This window comes from Cajanus cajan, chromosome 7 (assembly GCF_000230855.2).
Source record: "Cajanus cajan strain Asha chromosome 7, NIPB_CcT2T_4, whole genome shotgun sequence".
Lineage (NCBI taxonomy): Eukaryota > Viridiplantae > Streptophyta > Magnoliopsida > Fabales > Fabaceae > Cajanus > Cajanus cajan.
The window spans coordinates 43,734,582-43,752,633 of record NC_138523.1 but is presented as its reverse complement, the minus strand read 5'-3'; the positions used below and the strand labels follow the sequence as shown (position 1 = coordinate 43,752,633).

General features: G+C 33.2%; 2 protein-coding genes across 2 annotated transcripts; one reads left to right on the top strand and one right to left on the bottom strand.

Annotated features, from left to right (window-relative positions):
- Nucleotides 1-3,455: 3,455 nt before the first annotated feature.
- Nucleotides 3,456-6,808, bottom strand: LOC109795306 (uncharacterized). Its single transcript, XM_020354763.3, has 6 exons — nucleotides 6,541-6,808; nucleotides 6,418-6,451; nucleotides 6,148-6,228; nucleotides 5,703-5,889; nucleotides 4,328-4,595; nucleotides 3,456-4,054 (listed from the first exon to the last, which is right to left on the bottom strand). The coding sequence occupies exons 1-6, from the start codon at nucleotides 6,601-6,603 to the stop codon at nucleotides 3,848-3,850; spliced, it is 840 nt and encodes a 279-aa protein (XP_020210352.1). The 5' UTR covers nucleotides 6,604-6,808; the 3' UTR covers nucleotides 3,456-3,847.
- A 1,446-nt stretch (nucleotides 6,809-8,254) lies between these two features.
- Nucleotides 8,255-17,046, top strand: MIRO1 (MIRO-related GTP-ase 1). Its single transcript, XM_020379155.2, has 14 exons — nucleotides 8,255-8,612; nucleotides 9,161-9,293; nucleotides 9,591-9,740; nucleotides 9,861-10,037; nucleotides 10,184-10,432; nucleotides 10,552-10,620; nucleotides 10,732-10,787; nucleotides 12,825-12,906; nucleotides 13,208-13,419; nucleotides 13,503-13,572; nucleotides 13,748-13,860; nucleotides 14,488-14,638; nucleotides 15,572-15,758; nucleotides 16,634-17,046. The coding sequence occupies exons 1-14, from the start codon at nucleotides 8,395-8,397 to the stop codon at nucleotides 16,705-16,707; spliced, it is 1,941 nt and encodes a 646-aa protein (XP_020234744.2). The 5' UTR covers nucleotides 8,255-8,394; the 3' UTR covers nucleotides 16,708-17,046.
- Nucleotides 17,047-18,052: the final 1,006 nt, after the last annotated feature.

Here is an 18,052-nt window from a genome sequence, read left to right as displayed (position 1 = left end):
GTTTGTCTTGCAGGGCATTGAAACACGTACAATTTAATCGAGCTGCTCATATATTAACTTCAATTACAAATTTCATTGGAAAGAGGAATGCGGTCTGGAAAATAGGGACTAGAGTATTCAACCAAGTATTGTAGTGGGGAGGGACTTGGGTTTCCCTGGCAATCCAACCTTCTGGCTAGTTTCTTTACTTACGGTGATAGGTTTTTGCGTTGTGGATTCATTTGCATGTTTCTCAATCTTTATTGTTCAAGGGTCAAAGCAAATATTTTAAGAAATTAGTTTTTTTCCCAGAGCCTCCAACAGTTCCTTTTTATTCATGTGTTCTGGCATGGATTTACCCATAGCAATTCAAGTTTTCTTTATCATATAACAATCACGAGGATTTTATTTTCGCATTATTTACCCTACTGCTTTGATCTTTTGATATCATCGGCATTTCAAACTTCCAATCGCTAATTAACTTTTCTTTTGATCAACTTAATTCGATTGTCAAAGAAGCGTCCTATTGTCAGTGTTGTAGTTACCTAACACACGTACTAACAGGGAGAGGTGTTAAATTTAGTTGGTTTCTAAACTATTTGGAAATTTTCAACGAGGTCAGAACTAAAAAAATAATTAGTTTTGGTTCTTGATTATATATTTTAGTTACTAGAATTTTTAAAATTCCTATAAATGGTTGTTTTCTTGCAATTTAAGCTGTAGTAAGTAGAAACAAAATATAGGAATTTACTTTCTAAAGCAATCTTACAATGTCATTCAGTCACAGCACCATGTTTTAAGCGATAATTCTCAACTACTGTAAAAAAATTAGAGCAGAGGTGACGGGAGTTGACTAAGAGATTTATCATCCATTATTACTCTAGCTGGGAAACAACGTATGGTATTGCAATTTTCAAGCAGTTACGTTTCTGCGTATTGCAAGGCCTAGTTACCCTAAATCCATGTCAACAATATAAAATGCAAGCCATCGTAGCTAATGTCCATCACCGGTACACAGAATGTGAACATTTCCACTTTCCAAAGGTTCTCCATGCCAGGTAACTCGAGCAACCTTGTTTTCAGCTTCACGAAGTAAAGAATCTGAAAATAGCTGTACATACCATACCTAGTTTTTTTTGGTAATGTACTTTAGGAGTGTTTGATAATGAAAGACAAAATAAAGGCATACAGAAAACCCTCTCAATATATTCAAGAGAGAGAAAAAGGAGTAAAAGTGACATAGTTCTTCCAAAACTTGAATTGTGATCGTGACTACTTGCCACTCATCCCAGGTGAAGCACTGTTTATGTGCAGAACAGGTCTTGTAAGGACAGAGGATTCAGTCAATTGAAGTAACTAAAACAACCTACCTGTTGTGTAAGGGGTCAGGAGAGGAAGGTACTTCTCTATTAACTGTCTTGTAAGAGCCTCCCGTTGTTTCATGCCTAAAGCTTTTCCTCCATACTGGAAACTTGTGTGTATGTTCTACTTCTTTTCCACATCCACCACCTAATGCTCCATGGCTTAAACAAAATCTGCTAAATAATACCAGTATCAGCACCAATAAACACCCCATTTGTGTCCTTGAAATTGACATGATTTTTCCCACTATCTTCAACGAACATACTATTCTTCTTTAGTAGCTTGTTTGAGCCAAAGATGGAGAATAAAAATCAAGATTTGAGTCACCTCTTGATGTCTGTGTCTACAATAGAGGTATGTAAGAAACAGAATGCTGAGTTTATAATAGGGAATAGGGATAAATAGCTGTTTCTCATTCTTTCATGTTTGAAACATAGGTTTGTTCATCACTAAGAAAGATCCAGGAAATGTAGGGAACCAATGGTCAAGCTCACGTCTCAGTCAATTAGTAATGTCATACTGATACAGTACACCTTCGACATTTAATCAATAATTAACTTGTGCAAGATTGTGTAAGCCTTATTAAAAATCTACTTATTTCTAAAATAATATCTGACACATGCTTACTCTTTATTTAAGGGCTTATAATAAACCCATTTAATAATTACTCTGAATCACGGTTCATGCTAGACAATCTTTCAATGTCCCACAGCTAATTTTCATGCAACTATACCAGACATGCAAGGACGATTCATAAATCAGAACTTTGAATTTGTGCATTATGAAATGTGTACATTATTGGATACCAACCAATCCTTTCTTTATCATAATGGCAATTGGCAATTCTTGCGGATGCTATTCTATGGGTCAATTAACAACAATTAAAAAAATCCAGAATTAACCTAACCTTGTCCGTTTGCGGAATCCTCAAATAAGTTGATTTTAGTTTGCCCTTTTCACACACTTAAAAAACCTAAATGTTAATGATTTCATTATTTGTCAAAGCACATTCCTAGGGCTAGTAGGATTTCCTTTTAACTTCATATTTTACTACGTAAGATTTGGCTGTTGAAGAAGCAAGAGATTGAACAAGAGGCATCTTTTAGCTTATGTTTTGTTAGGTTTAAGGTTTCGAGCAATATATATTTTATTTTAATAAGGTCTATGTCTTCTTTTGGACTAGCATGTGGCATCTTTCCATCTCTTGTTTTGCTCGAGCAGTTGCATGAGATCTTTGTTATTATTTTTATGTTGATCTTGTGACTTGTGAGTTGTTATTATGAGCCTCATTTCCAAATTAATTTATTACTGCTTTTAAGTGGGCTCCGAATAGTATCTTCTTACCAAAGTTACCCAAGCAAAGGATTGGGCCACAAAGGGAAGTTGAATCTGATGATATCCGCACTCGTGCTCTTAACTTAGTTGGGGTTCAATTCTATGTTACTTTATTATGGTCTTGCTGCATTTAACTTTGCTACAATTCAATTAAAAATTACTGATCTAATTTGATATGCTCTCACCGCATATTCATACTATTACTTTCTTTATAATTATCATAATTTATATAAGAACATTCTTTATAGACTAAGTTTAGGGTTCAAAATTACATAATTGGTGGAATTATTATATATCTGTAGTATGAATGCAATCTATCATTTTAGGATCTTGAGAATGCACTTATAGTAAACATTAATTACAAGTTTTTTTTATTACAAATTTGTAACAATATTAATGTTAGAAGTAAACTTTTATATTTTCTCAATATTATATTATTTTTGTTTTTAATGTAATATATTTATGAGAAATATTAATAATATCGTTCATTCTTCGATAGATGCATATAACCATATTAGAATGGGTCTAATGATACGAGACTGAAATAATATACACACAATCTTAGATTTAAATATTATTATCATTATAATTCTTATGGATAAAAATATATATGACCATAAAAAATGTCTTGATGCTCGGTACTTACATCTTGTCAATTTGAAAAACTTATTTAATAATGTTATAAATTAAATTATTAATTTTAGTAACAAAGAATAAGAAAGAAAAAGAGTAAGGTGAGTGTAAGTAGGAAATGAAAATGGGCAGGAAAATAATCAAGGTGAAGATAACGAGTGTCCCTGCAAAAGGTTTGTTTCCCTATATTATAGAATACGTTGCTACTACTCTGATATACAAATATTCTCATGTATTTTAACAAGATTGGTGAGCTTCTATCCACATTTCAAGTGTAAAGGAAGGAAGGATTGTTGCATGAGGGACATGTTAGATGTAACATAACAAATGACAGAAACATTTGCTTGTAGTTATCAAACATACAAACTATTTTTATTTGCCTCTATATTGCGTTGAAAAAACTAATGACGGTTTAATCTGATAGTCTCATTTCAGCTACAAATTATATTACTGAAAATTTAAACCAACAAAAAGCTCTCTGTTCGTTATCTACACTTCATTGATCCCGTATGATGATAGTATTAGTACTACTTTCGTCTCATACTGTTACTGTGAAGAGGTAGACCTTTAGTGCAACAGCTAGAGCCAGCTGTAATAGAAAAATGCCAGCAACAATCAAAAGCCATCTTTCACCTGCTGACAAAATATGTGCTCTGAGGTTAAGTGCCACAAAAGTTGCTGACATGAATCCAGCCACCCCAGCTATCAACCATCTGAATATCTCCCATGGCACAACAGACATACACTGCACCAAACAAAGTATTTTGGAGAATACAAAGCAAAATGTCAACTTCCATACTTTCTTGAAAGGAAAAATTATTAGGTAATACAAAATCACCAAAGTGTCCATAGTCCCAAATCCCAACCAACTACTACATAACATGTATTTAAAATCTTCAATTTACAAGGAAACAATAATTACACTTAATTACATATTATGTAGAGAATATTTAAAGATCATATAGTTCAAGATAACCTAATAATTTCTTGAAAGAAAATTTGAAGAGCAGTAACTCACCAGAGCCGGAATAAAGACAAATAGGGAATATCCATAGAGGCAGAGTAGTTGGACAAGGCCAGATGGTACAGAGAAGTACTTAAGGATTAAATACAAACCAAGAGGAACAATGGTGACGTAACCATAAAACAAGCCAGCGGACCATGTCACCAGATTTATGTCATAGTTCCATTCCTGATGCTTCAGTTTGTGTGATAAATATGTCACAAATGTGCCAATGGATGCTGCTACAAATATTAAGGTAGTGCAAATCCAGAAGGGTCCATACCTGTGCACATTTATGGTCAAATCCAAATTATTTGCTGCCACACAGATAATAAGTATTTGTTCTCTAAAATTTAAAAATAGTAGTAGGAGTCCTTTACACTGGACTTTGGTACATAGGTAATAAGAAACTCAAGCCACAGAATATACTATAATGAAATCTCATGAGAAATGAAAAAAACCAGCACACAGTTAAATGGAGCACAAAGTATTAGAAAGGAAACAACAACCAAGCAGGGTAAAGGGGGGTCAACTATAATTACTGTGTTAGGATACAAGATCCTAAACACCCAGGAGATCTGCTTCAATAAACTCAAAGAGGAAACCTCAATAATAGACTTGATACCATATCTCATCCTAAAACCTTATTGCTGCGTCTTGAATTGATGAAAAGGAAAGAAATGAAATGATGCTAGAGTTTGGATTGTTTAAAATATGATGAGAAGGAATGGAATTCAATACGATGGAATGCATTCCATCCCATCTACTACCTCTATTTATTCTTCCTCTCCAATATGGGGAGTATGAGATGGATCTGCTATTTTTGTCCCATTCTAATATAACAATATTCAAATAAAACAATGGAAAGGTAACTTTATTCCAATCCATTCCAATTCATCTCATTCCATTTATAAAGTCTTCACTTCTTTCATTCTTATATAATGCGAGGCTTCTTTTACTTTCATATTCAGTTGGAACTCACATTTGAATAAATTTGTTGTAATTTTTATTTATGCACATTTATTCCATGGGTTTTCCTTGTAATCAGCGAAATTCCAGAGTTTCTACCGAGTAGAATGATACCATGCAACGTCCTTATTCCTTAAAGTGCTTCTGTCATGCATCAGTTAGCAGAAGAAACGAAGTTTCCAGTTTGTCCACCTCCAACTTCAACGTGAATGGAATGTAGACCACTCTTCTCAACCCAACAGGTTATGTTCTATGCAACACAATAAAAAATAACTGACTAATGCTAATGCAACCGACAACACATTATTTGATATGTTTGTCATCCTCGTAAAAAGAGTCAATAGTGAAGAACTATGGAGATTAGTTTCATAGTAGTAATAACAACAATAAGCTGCAATTAGAAAGAAGCAAGTGAACTTACAAATCAGGGTTGCTAGCAGTTTTTTCGTTGAAAGTTCCATTGAATGGATAAAGTGAGTCTTTAATCCTTTCTAGAACTTCTATAGTGTCAATATCAAAGTATGGTTTGTAAGTAGCAAGTGAGAAAGCCCGAAACCAACCACTCTGCTGGGCTTCATCAGAAACAGATTCTGGTCTTGAAAATGTATCTACATAAAGAAAATAAACACAATTACAAAGCTCTTGTTGCGATGCTAATAATCAATTACAACATAATTATAAAGAAAATAGATAAAATAAACTAAACTTGTTTAAAAGTTAAAATTAATTGCATAAACTAATTTATATAAATTCTCACTTATTAGTTTATTTCAAAGCCGATTTTCAATTTATGAAAAAACTAATGAAACTTATATTATTTTCTTCTCCCAAAGTATACCATCAACATAAACAACATCATCAAATACCATCAACATCACGTGGAGGCCTCGAACCACCACTAATCTTGCCCTCTGTTCCAGATGGAGGAAATGTCTGAAGATTTGACTCTACACAGACCAATACAAAAAACATTTGACAAACCAAAAACAATAGAATCAGTGCATGGCACAGAAAACAAAGAAACACGAATAATAATACATATAACTATCACTTTGTTTAATGATTTTTGTTTGTCCAATGGCAGAGGCAACATAACAAATCACTGAAAATAGAAATGACAGTGAAATTGAAAAAACCTGAGAATTTAAAGGATGGGGGATCTGGAACAGCCTGCATGAAATTGAAAATGAAATGTGACAATAAATGTAAATGGAAGAAAATTAATTGAATTTCATGAAGGATGGAAGACAATAACTCACAGGCACAGATCCTGAAACCTTTTGATTATCAATGGAGGTGTAATTTCCGGACATCATTTTCATCAAATTTCAATGTCTTCCTTTCCTTCGTTACGTTGTTCAAAGTTCAAACCACCACCTCTACGTTCATTAATATTTCTCATGTTCATGTTGCCATGAACGTCATTGCGAAATTAGGCCCTCTTGCATATTTGGGCTGGACCATGATAACTCACCCGTTCGGCCCACTCCGTTTTCTTTTATTTTTTCACCGTTGGTTATTATTACGTAACAGTAACACATTTCTCTCCTACAGTATCATTGAGCTTATTACAACTACTACTGTACTTCACTTTAATTATAAAAGAAAAAAATCGGTGATTTAATGTTAATCACTAGTAGTGGACAGATAATGAAAAACAATAACAATAGACACAATTAAGGTTATATCAACTTCACTTTTTAACGTTTCTTCTTGGAACTTGTCATTGTCACACGTTTTTAGTTTATACCATCATATACCCATGACTTGTAGCTGTGAGATTAATTATTTTCTTTTTATCATCAACCCATAATGAACCATGTTTTAATAGATTTAGGAAGTATTGATATAATTTACTTAATTACTTTCGAAATAAATATTAAATCATTTTAATTTTTTTATATAATAAATGTTTTTACATTAGTAATAAATTTATTTCCCTTTTTTTTCAAAAATATTTATAGGACATAAATTAATATTTAAATTTTTTTAATATATTTCTGGGTAGGTACCTTGTTTTATATTGAGCACACGGAATTGAGACTATTGATATGGAAAGACTCGAATAATTCTCTTAATATATCATTTATATACCTCCATGGAAATTTATAGGTATAGGAAAAAGCTCTCTCACATTTAGCTGTGAAAATGGGTTCCTTGTTGAACTTGCAAGTTGCACGAGATGAGTATATTATGAATTTAGGAAACATTTATGCTAAGTTGTTAAATTATGTTCTCCTTTGTATTGTTATATGTACGAAATAATGGACACCACCAGCACATGATCAATAGACACCAAGTTGTAAAAAATTATGAGTGACCATTGGCTTACTGTTTCGCACTATCAATGTAAAAATCATTTCATGCAATTTCCTAATATGTTTCAAAAAGGGCAACATTTATGCCATTTCAATCGTATATAGTTGCATAAAATTTATTAGTCCGGGAAATCATCCATGAAAAGTGGAAAAATCAAGAATATATATATGAAGGAATTTTTTTAAATTTTATTTTATAAACGTCACTTAAAATTTTATTAGAAAAAAAGCATGCCCTTTTTATATTACAACCGTCCAAGTCTTTTGGTTTATTTATTTATTTATTTATTTTTCATTTACAGAGTATCCAGAGCTGATAGTAGTGACTAATCTCTTTAAATGGTGGAATAGTTAGTCTCAAGATTTAACGCGGCTGCATACACAAGGCAGAATTTGAACACCTAACCTTGCTTAAACATGGATCAACTCCTACCGCTGAACCACACGCTTAGGATTTTTTTTTGGTTAATTTATATTTTATAAGAAAATGAATTATTAATTTAAGTAATAATATTAATTTTATTAATAATTTAGACAAAATTGTAATTTTAACATTTATTTTGTATAGGGTAATAGAGTTAGATAGCGTAGAAAGGAGTAAAAGTGTAGTTATTTTTTTTGAAGCAAAAGTAAAAGTGTAGTTATTAGAGGAGAGTTTGCTTGGTAGCCTCATACGATACGGTGAGGAGTGAGAAGTGAGAAGTGAGGTGGAAGACAAGTAACGGTGCTACAAATATTAACCGTGGACGGCCACAAGAAGCTCCGTCTAGGGTTTTATTCTTCTCCTTTCCAGACATGGCTAAACCTTCTTCCGGAACCGTCAACCCTCACAGCCGCACCGGCGTTCGTATCGTCGTCGCCGGAGACCAAGCCACCGGAAAATCCAGCCTCATCATAACCGCCGCCGCCGATAACTTTCCCGTCAATGTGCCGCCGGTCTTGCCTCCCACCAGGTTGCCCGAAGATATGTATCCGGATCTTGTGCCTATCACCATCATCGACACCTCTTCCCGGTACTCTCTTTTCCTTTTTTCTTCGCCACCTATTGCTCACTGGATTCGCCTCGTTTTCGTTTTCAATTTCAATTTCAGTTTCAATTTCGGACGTGTCTTTCGCTTCTGCCTTTAAGATTCGTGTGGAGGATTCTTTGAATAGCGGATTTAATGTTAATGTTTTTCGCGAATTAATCCAGAACGCCGAAACGTTTGATGATGTTTCACTTTGGAGCTGGACTCATAACCTTTATGTTGTTTGTTCCTGGATATTCTTCCTTGAGATTAGTTTGGCTCTTTGCTTTCTGAGCTGTTTTTTACTCGTCGTGTTTAGTTATTATTGCTAAATTAAAAGTATGTGTGTTTTTACACTTAGTAATCTCTTATAAATGTGATTTTGTGCTTTTTGTGTTTCATTCAGGTTAATTTTAAATATCAATCAATCTCTCTCTCTCTTGCCAGAGATTTTTAGATAAAAAGAAATTATTTTTCAAAATTAATTAATCTCCAGCTAAACATACATGCACAACTTATCATTGATTGCTACAGACTATTTATTATTATTGCAGTCCTGAGGATAGTGATAAAGTTGCTGAAGAATTGCAGCGGGCTGACACAGTGGTCCTTACTTATGCATGTGATCGCCCTGAGACACTTGAAAATCTAAGCATATTTTGGCTTCCACACCTTCGCAAATTAGAGGTTCTGGTCTTTATTTTTGACTCTTCAAGGGCTAAATGTTCAATTGTGGCTCCTAATATTTTTCTTTTCTTTTTAGAAGTGATTAGTTAAAAAAGAGGCTAAAAAAATTATAATTGGGGGGGAGGGAAGTTATGCACTTTTATCTTGTCAAAAGAATCATAAAAAAAATATCCATTGTTGCCCACATGCTTGCGTACATTTGTTCATCTCACAAAACTTAATGAGATTCACATGGTTCATTTGCCTTCTCATTTTGAGAGTATATATGCATGATAAGTGTTTGAACTTGATGAACAGGTGAAAGTTCCAGTCATAGTAGTTGGCTGTAAGCTTGATTTGAGAGATGAAAATCAGCAAGTGAGCCTAGAACAGGTGATGTCACCAATAATGCAACAGTTCCGGGAGATTGAAACTTGCATTGAGTGTTCAGCATCTAGGCATATTCAGGTATCTTTTCTACTAACCATTGAAATCAAACTATTTGTTTTGACATATATTTTAAAGGTGCTAATCAATTATTTTTGGATTTTGTTTCATACAACTGCTTTTAAAACCTTCTTATTGAAGGTCCCTGAGGTTTTCTACTATGCGCAAAAGGCTGTTCTTCATCCAACAGCTCCATTATTTGATCAAGAGTCACAAACTCTGAAGCCTCGATGTGTGCGAGCTTTGAAGCGAATTTTTATCCTCTGTGACCATGACAGAGATGGTGCCCTTAGTGATGCTGAGCTGAATGATTTTCAGGTTGCATTTCCCCTTTTAAGATGACAACATTTAACATTAAAATCGAGGCTTATTTATTATGTGTTATATAGTCTTAGAGCCTGATCATAACATTTAAGGTAGTTTTTTTATATGATTTGTGAAAAAGCTAACAGAACATTTAACAGGTTAAATGTTTCAATGCCCCGTTGCAACCATCCGAAATTGTGGGTGTAAAGAAGGTTGTACAAGAAAAATTGTCTGAAGGGGTGAATGAACGTGGACTTACTTTGACTGGATTCCTTTTTCTTCATGCCCTTTTCATAGAAAAAGGGCGTCTTGAGACAACATGGACTGTGCTCAGGAAGTTTGGATATAATGATGATATCAAGCTTGCTGATGATCTAATTCCACCTATAAAACGTGCTCCTGATCAGGTATTTCTTTGGAGATGAATTGCGATCTAATGTTTATGTGTATTGTTTTTGTCAAATCAATTTGTGGATGATAGGGAATTTTTATTTTGTTCTGATCTAGATTGACTTAATGTCTGCAGAGTGTGGAGCTGACAAATGAAGCACTTGATTTTTTGAAGGCAATTTTTGATGCATTTGATGGTGATGGGGTATGTCAATTCTTATTTGAACATAGTTTCTCGGATGATCTATTATGATCTAACTTTCAAATGGTAACTTGCCCAATTCTTAAAATTCAACAATATTTTTTGTTCCTCTAGGATGGGATGTTGCGACCTCGTGAACTTGAAGAATTGTTTTCTACTGCACCAGAAAGGTATATTGCTTTCTGTAATTAGTTTTTTCTTGAATTGGTAAGAGGGTATTGTGATGTTGAATTTAATATATTTTGTTTTTTTAAAATATACACATGCTATGAGAATTTGTTATTTACTGAAGATGCAGAACTGATCACAAGAGGGGTTGAATTGTACCCTTGGTAAATTCAGCAAACCTAGTTCTCAAGTATAGCTTGAAGGTCATAAGAGCATTAAAGAAGATTACAAGTACTGAGAAGGTTGGTCTTCTCAGGTTTGAATTAATAGGATATATTTAAGATTCTTAATCTTCTGAGCCTTAGGATATACTACCTCCGTTCTTATATATAAGAAACAAATGGATTATGAGAGTTTTATTTTTGTCTTAAGTATAAGAAACATAAGTTTACTTTTAAATGTGTTAATTGGTAATTCTTTTTATACCCTTAATCTATTGTGAGACTATTAATGAGTTATCTACTCATCTTTCATGAAGGTAAATGCATTTATTGGACAACTTAGTCATGCCCATTGGTTGAAAAAAATTATTCCTTTGACTTTTGAGTAGTATCATCAAATATAACTGTCACTTACACTATCTAATTCTATGGGTATTTTTGGAATAAAATTTCAAATTATGACATTATTAAATACAACTAACTAATTTAACTACTTTCATTGGTCTTGATGCATTAGGTATTTAGTTCTTATATATAGGAACGGAGGTAGTTTTATACAAGTTAATTAAAAAGCAAAGTTTCTGAAACATGTAACATTTTAGATGAATCAATGTTATACAAGAGCTTTCAATTATTTTCAATTATATCTGATATAAGCAACTCAAATCAGCATATATATTGAATCAACAAAGAGTAAGGGTTTGGAGATAAATACTTGCAAGATTTTCATACTGATTTTCCTTTTTCTACTGTCTAGTTGGGCTACGTCTAGTCTCCACCTACATGGTGGGATTTTACTCTTCGAGTATTTTTCTTTTCTAAGTAGGAAGTCTCAACAACGCTGGTCACAACAGTACTCTTTGTTCATAATAGCCTCTCCAGGATTCTGGCTAACAGCAGAGTGTTCTTTTTTTCACTAGGCCTCTTCTGGATTATTACACCAGTGTTGTTTATTATTTAAAAGCCTCTTTAGGCTAACAACTTGCAGACAAATCTATCACTCCAGCACTTACTAGGGGTTACAGTAGAGATAAAAGGTGTTCATCACTCTAAGAATCACTCAGAGTGAATGAATATAAACTGCAGAGTTGTTACAAAGCATCTGCAAACTAAATGGACTTGATATGTAGATGAGAAGACGTGAAAAAAAGATTATTTCATTGTTGTATTCATTTTACCCCTCTCGCATGAATCTTTAAGCAAACTTTAATGAACATGGTATATAGTTTGAAGATGCATGTTCGATTTTTTTCAGTGATGACTTTGTCCTCTTTGGCATCAGTTGTGGTTATTCATCTCCACACACATATATATCGAACCTGTACACCATTGTAGCTTGTGTCTTTTGATTTTTGAAGCTTATTTAGTGACCTTGCTTAAGGAGTCTTTTGAACTTGAGGCCAAGTCTTCTGAGTTTCTCTTCTTGGTTTACTTCAGATGTTTTGAAGTCATCTGAATTGTTCATAGTGTATTTTGTTTTAAATTTCTTATCTTCTTAACTCTCAACTCTCAACACTTGAAGTTTATCTGATTCATATCTTTATTTCTGTTGGCCTAATGGTTAGAGTCTGATCTAACAATATCTCCATTAAATGTTCTTCATGTGAATTTTGATCTTGAAACCTGCTAAGCTTACAATACCTTCAAACACTGAACAGTCAGGTTAGATAATGATAAAAATTTGGCTCATATTGGCTTTGTTGAACTTTAAACCAGTTTACAAGTCACAAGAAAGTTTCAACATGACATTCTTCTAAATTTTGTTTCTTCAGTGATTCTACACTAATTATGGCATTTTCTATGTTTTCCTTTCCTGAGTCTGATGTCAAAAAGGAATCCTTCCAGCTTTATTTGATATTTTATTGTTTTGAATTGCAGTCCTTGGACTGGAATTCCATATGAAGATGCTGCAGAAAAAAATGCATTTGGGGGACTATCACTAGATGCATTTTTATCAGAGGTGCGCTAGTCTTTTATCTTCTTTATCTCTCATCCAGCATTTTGTTGAATGTTTGTTTTAAAAGAATTGTGGGCTTCTCTTAGGATTTTTAATTTGTATGCATTGAGAATTAAGGTTGCTTAAGTCTTATGTGCTCTATTATTGTTATCTATTTCCTTAATTAAATATGAATTACGGATGACTATATACCTGGTTTGTGTGTGCCTTTTAATTGCATATAAGATTTTATTGCATATAGCATTTTATTTTAATTGACATTAAGTATCATTTTTGTAACATATATTTTACTTTTTCTGGACAGTGGGCACTTATGACACTTTTAAACCCGACTTTTAGTGTGGAGAATCTGATTTACATTGGTTACCCTGGTGATCCATCATCTGCCATCCGTGTGACTAGGAGGCGACGTTTGGATCGGAAGAAGCAACATTCAGACAGAAATGTTTTGCAGTGCTTTGTTTTTGGGCCTAGGAAGACCGGAAAATCTGCATTGTTGAATTCTTTTATTGGAAGGTATTTTCATTTTTTTTTCAGTGAAGCTTCTTGGTAATATAACTTTCAACACCATATACCTTAATGTTGAATCAATAATGCAGGCCATATTCTGAAAGTTACAATCCAACCACTGAGGATCGTTATGCTGTAAATGTTGTTGATATACCTATGGTAAGTGATTCTTGATTGACAACTGGCAATAGCTACTATACTGCGTACTACTAACTGTGCAACATCATTTTGTCTCTTTCACCTGTTCCAGTACCAGCCTCTTCTACTATATTACTTTTACATATATTGGTTTTTGTTTCTTCTCTCAGTATATGTTTTATTGTTTCATTTGCAGGAAAACAAAAAATACCTTGTACTGAGAGAAATTCCTGAAGATGGAGTTAGGAAGCTGCTGTCAAATAAGGAGTCTTTGGCCTCATGTGACATTGCAGTTTTTGTTCATGATAGGTGACTGTTAATATTAATAAGCATTATTATACAACAAAAGTTACAGATTACCCCTGTTGCATAACTAATATGAAAATGGCTTAAGGTAGCTTTTAAGTTTTCAATGACCCTCATCTATTTTCTGTTCACTTTTAGTATATGCATCAGTAGATGATAAATTTCACTGTGAAATAACTCATTTAAAAGAGGTGTTTGTAAATTCTTCCAGACATATTGTTTTCTGAATTCACATTTTATTTTGTGTGGTATGCTTGAATTTTTTTAACTTATAAACTATATTTCAACATCATAGTTCATAATCACATGGAATAAATCCTGTTGTGCATTTGGATGAGCTTCCTAGATCAGATTAGGCTTAAAGTTTTAGGATTGATCTTTATAAATTAACTTTTGTGACCAAGTTGTGAGCAACTTGAAAATAAGATGTTCTAGATTTGCATGGTATGGATTACAAAATCACTGATTAAAGTGGCAACTCATCAATTGGATTTTAAATTAACTACCATTTCATGATCATGTGGTGTGGGCAACTCATTACATGCTTGGAAAATGTTGTTTGTGTGTGTGTGTGTGTATATATATATATATATATATATATATATATAGCTTACAAGATGTTCATTTCAGGTCTGATGAATCCTCATGGAGAACATCATCTGAACTCCTGGTTGAAATTGCTAGTCATGGAGAAGATACTGGCTTTGAGGTGCCCTGCCTTATAGTTGCAGCTAAAGATGATCTGGATTCATTTCCAATGGCTATAGAGGAGTCAATTAGGGTAATTCTATTGACTTTTTCATTTTCATTATTTTGTGCATAATAGCATATTACTGTGCATAATTATGTACATAATAGATAAGAAGCTACTAAAGTGAATGACTTGTTTTAAAACTTATTTTATTTAAACTCTGAAAAGCAACGAATAGCAACTAGTCTTGTGTATATGCATCCTTTGATCGTCACAGTGATTTATTGAAATTAATTAAGCAATTGGAATCCAATTTGAATTTCCTAGTTTGCTTCTACAAAGCTCATTCGATATTATAATATAATCACTTAAGCTAAAAATTGAAATTGTTCGGTTATGATTACTAGAGTGGCTTATGACCCATCCCATCTATAAGCTCTTTTTAGCATATTTCAAAATCTTGATTTTAGAGATTATCAAAATAAGCTTTATTTTTTTGCTACTAAGGAATCATAAGATGTTTAGTCCATCAATGTCTTGCTGGTATGCCCTAATTTAATTTTTTTAAAAAAAAAAACCTTACCAACAAAATACCTATTCCAAACAGAAATTTGTTTCCAGACATTTTATATATTATGTTTGATTGGTTTAACTGTGATAGCTCAGTTGAGGTTTACAATACAGTTTCCACTCATGTTACAGCACATTATTTTTTGTGTACATTTTAACAAGGGAGCTGGTTTTGATATATGTGCCATTAATCTGTTAGTTGCAGATTTGTAGCTAGAAACTTGATATTTTTTGGAGTTCATTGTATGGCTTTATGTGTATGGTCCATTTTTATAGTCAACTTTTCTTCTGACTTGTGAGCAAGAGTGAAGTTTGAAGAGAATATTGTTTGCTTTTCCATTTATGGGGGACATTTGTATGAGTAATTATTGTTTGAACAGATTAAGTAAATATTGTATCTTTGATCATGGATCAACTACAATGACACTTTTCAAATGCCAATGCGTTTTGTAGGTTAGCCAAGATATGGGAGTAGAGGCTCCTATACCAATCAGTGTGAAGTTAGGAGATTTCAATAATCTGACCCGTCGGATTGTAACTGCTGCTGAGCATCCTCATTTAAGCATTCCAGAAACTGAAGCTGGAAGAAGCCGCAAGCAGTACCACAGGCTTATAAATCGATCTCTCATGGCTGTTTCAGGTATGTCAGTTTTACATTGACTAGTTCATTCTATACATTATTTGTCTTATACTTAATTTTTTAATTTTTAATCATTTTGGGTTATGTGCTTATCTTGGTCTGGGTGTTCTATTAATTTGGTTGTATGGTTCATTTTTTATTTTCCATACATTATCTCATGTAACCTTTAGGTGTTGTGCAACTGTGTCCATAATGGTTTCCCATTAAGCTTGTATTGTATCTGCCTTTTAATCATTATATCATTATTTTCCCTAATTTTTGGTCATTTTTCACCCGAGCTGTTGTTTCTTGTTCCTGTGATCTCTTGTTTGTTGGATGTTACTTGGAATTTTGGGATTAGTTAGCCAAGGAATTATCATCATTCATCAAAATCAAATGGTATCAACTGTGTATAGTGGTTTCCCTTTAAGCTTGTATCTGCAATTTTTATTAGTATTATTGTTGTTGTTTTCCTTTATTTATTTATTTATTTATTTTTATTTTTCACCCGAGTGGTTCTGTTTCATGTTCTTGTGATTTCTTGTTGGCTAGATGTTGCTTAGAATTTAGAGATTAGTTAGAAAATAAATCATCTAAATATAGTTGTAGCAAAGGTGTAAACAAATGGAAGTGACTGAATCCATACATTACAAACCTGCCTTCCTCGTAGCCGTTTTTCGTGTTCTTGTGATTTCTTGTTTCAACTTTGATTGACCAATTTTGCTTTTGAACTTCGAATGCCGTCTTTGTTCGAGTCTTGTATAGACTTATAAAAAGTATAATCGGCTTTTATTTAGAGCTTTGATTTAATAAACAAATAGTCATCTTTCTATTTATTCTTCTTTTCATTTTTGTTTCAACATTTAATGATTTTTCATTACATCATCATATTGCAGTTGGAGCTGCAGTGGTCGTAGTTGGGCTGGCAGCTTATAGGGTATATGCTGCGAGGAAGAATGCGTCTGGTTAAAAGACAAGGTTTTGTGAATGGAACAAGGTTCATTAACTTGATATCGATGCAGCCTGCTCCTGGCTAGATATGTTAAAGTTCAATATTCAGTTGGCTTGTTTATGCCATCTGTTGTAGAGTTTGCTATTATTTTTATAAAATCACAATCCTTACTTTTTCTTTGTCAATGTTGAATTGGGTTAGCATTTTTTTTTTCTTCCAAATTACGGTATGTTTCTTCTTTTGCTTGTTTTAGGGTCTTCGTGATATACAATAATGAGATATACTGTCAGGTCCAGTTAATTACTGGTAACTTCGAAAGAATGAAAGCATCCTCTCTGAATCGGAGATTGCAATTGAGATCCTTTACCATGCACGAAGTAGACTTTCAAATGGTTATAAATTGTTTTCTCAGCTATTAAAAAGCGTCACTTTTCTTTCTGTGGTATGAAGTACAGGTCAATATTCACTTAATCATGGTTATTATACTTATGAATCATATTCAGTCTGCAATTATCATACACAGTACATAAATTTAGTCTAAAATCATTTGATTCCGATATAAGGAATTAGTTAGGATAAATTTCTTAATGAACATTCGTAGTTACAAAATGAATTAGGGAAGTAAAATGAACTTTTAAAAGGTGAGTCAGTTGGCTTGTTTATTTGACGTTGGATTTGTAACGCGAGGTAGGATTGTCGGGGTTTACAACATTCACTACAGGTCAAGAACAAAGCGGGAATTTTGCAACTGTTTGGTGTGTAATCATGCATTTATCTTGCTCATTTCACAGATCCTAATTCAGGAAGATCTTACGTCATGATACGTAACAGGCCTAATCTAACAATTGCGGCCACAATATTTACTTGTATCAAAATTTATGCGTGTATTATGTACCAGCGACGGCAAATTTTTAGGTGGCCACTGGCCAATTTGACTAATGGGACAATCCTCTATCAGACGTTGGAAAGGCACTTCAGCAAATCCTTTCCATGATTAGTTAGATGGCAAATATCAGTCACTTAACGTTATATTAGTTTAATCTCTCTTACGTTGTCAATGGATCATGGATGCCAACTGCCAAGTAATATATGCTCTGATTTTCTTTAAGCAAGATTTAATGTTGAAGTTGTGTATATATGTAACAATTTTTGCTGGTAAAATTTGTTTCACCATATGAATATTTACGAGTCTCCCGTAGAAGATATTTATGATCAAAATCTATAAAATCTCTCTTGCCCTAATTTTAAAGGGATTTTTTTTACAATGTTCGTGACTTTTTTTTTTCTTTTTAATTTGGTCCCTTAAAATTGTGTCTATCTACCAATTATGGTCACTTGAATTATAGCAGAAAAGACAAAAATA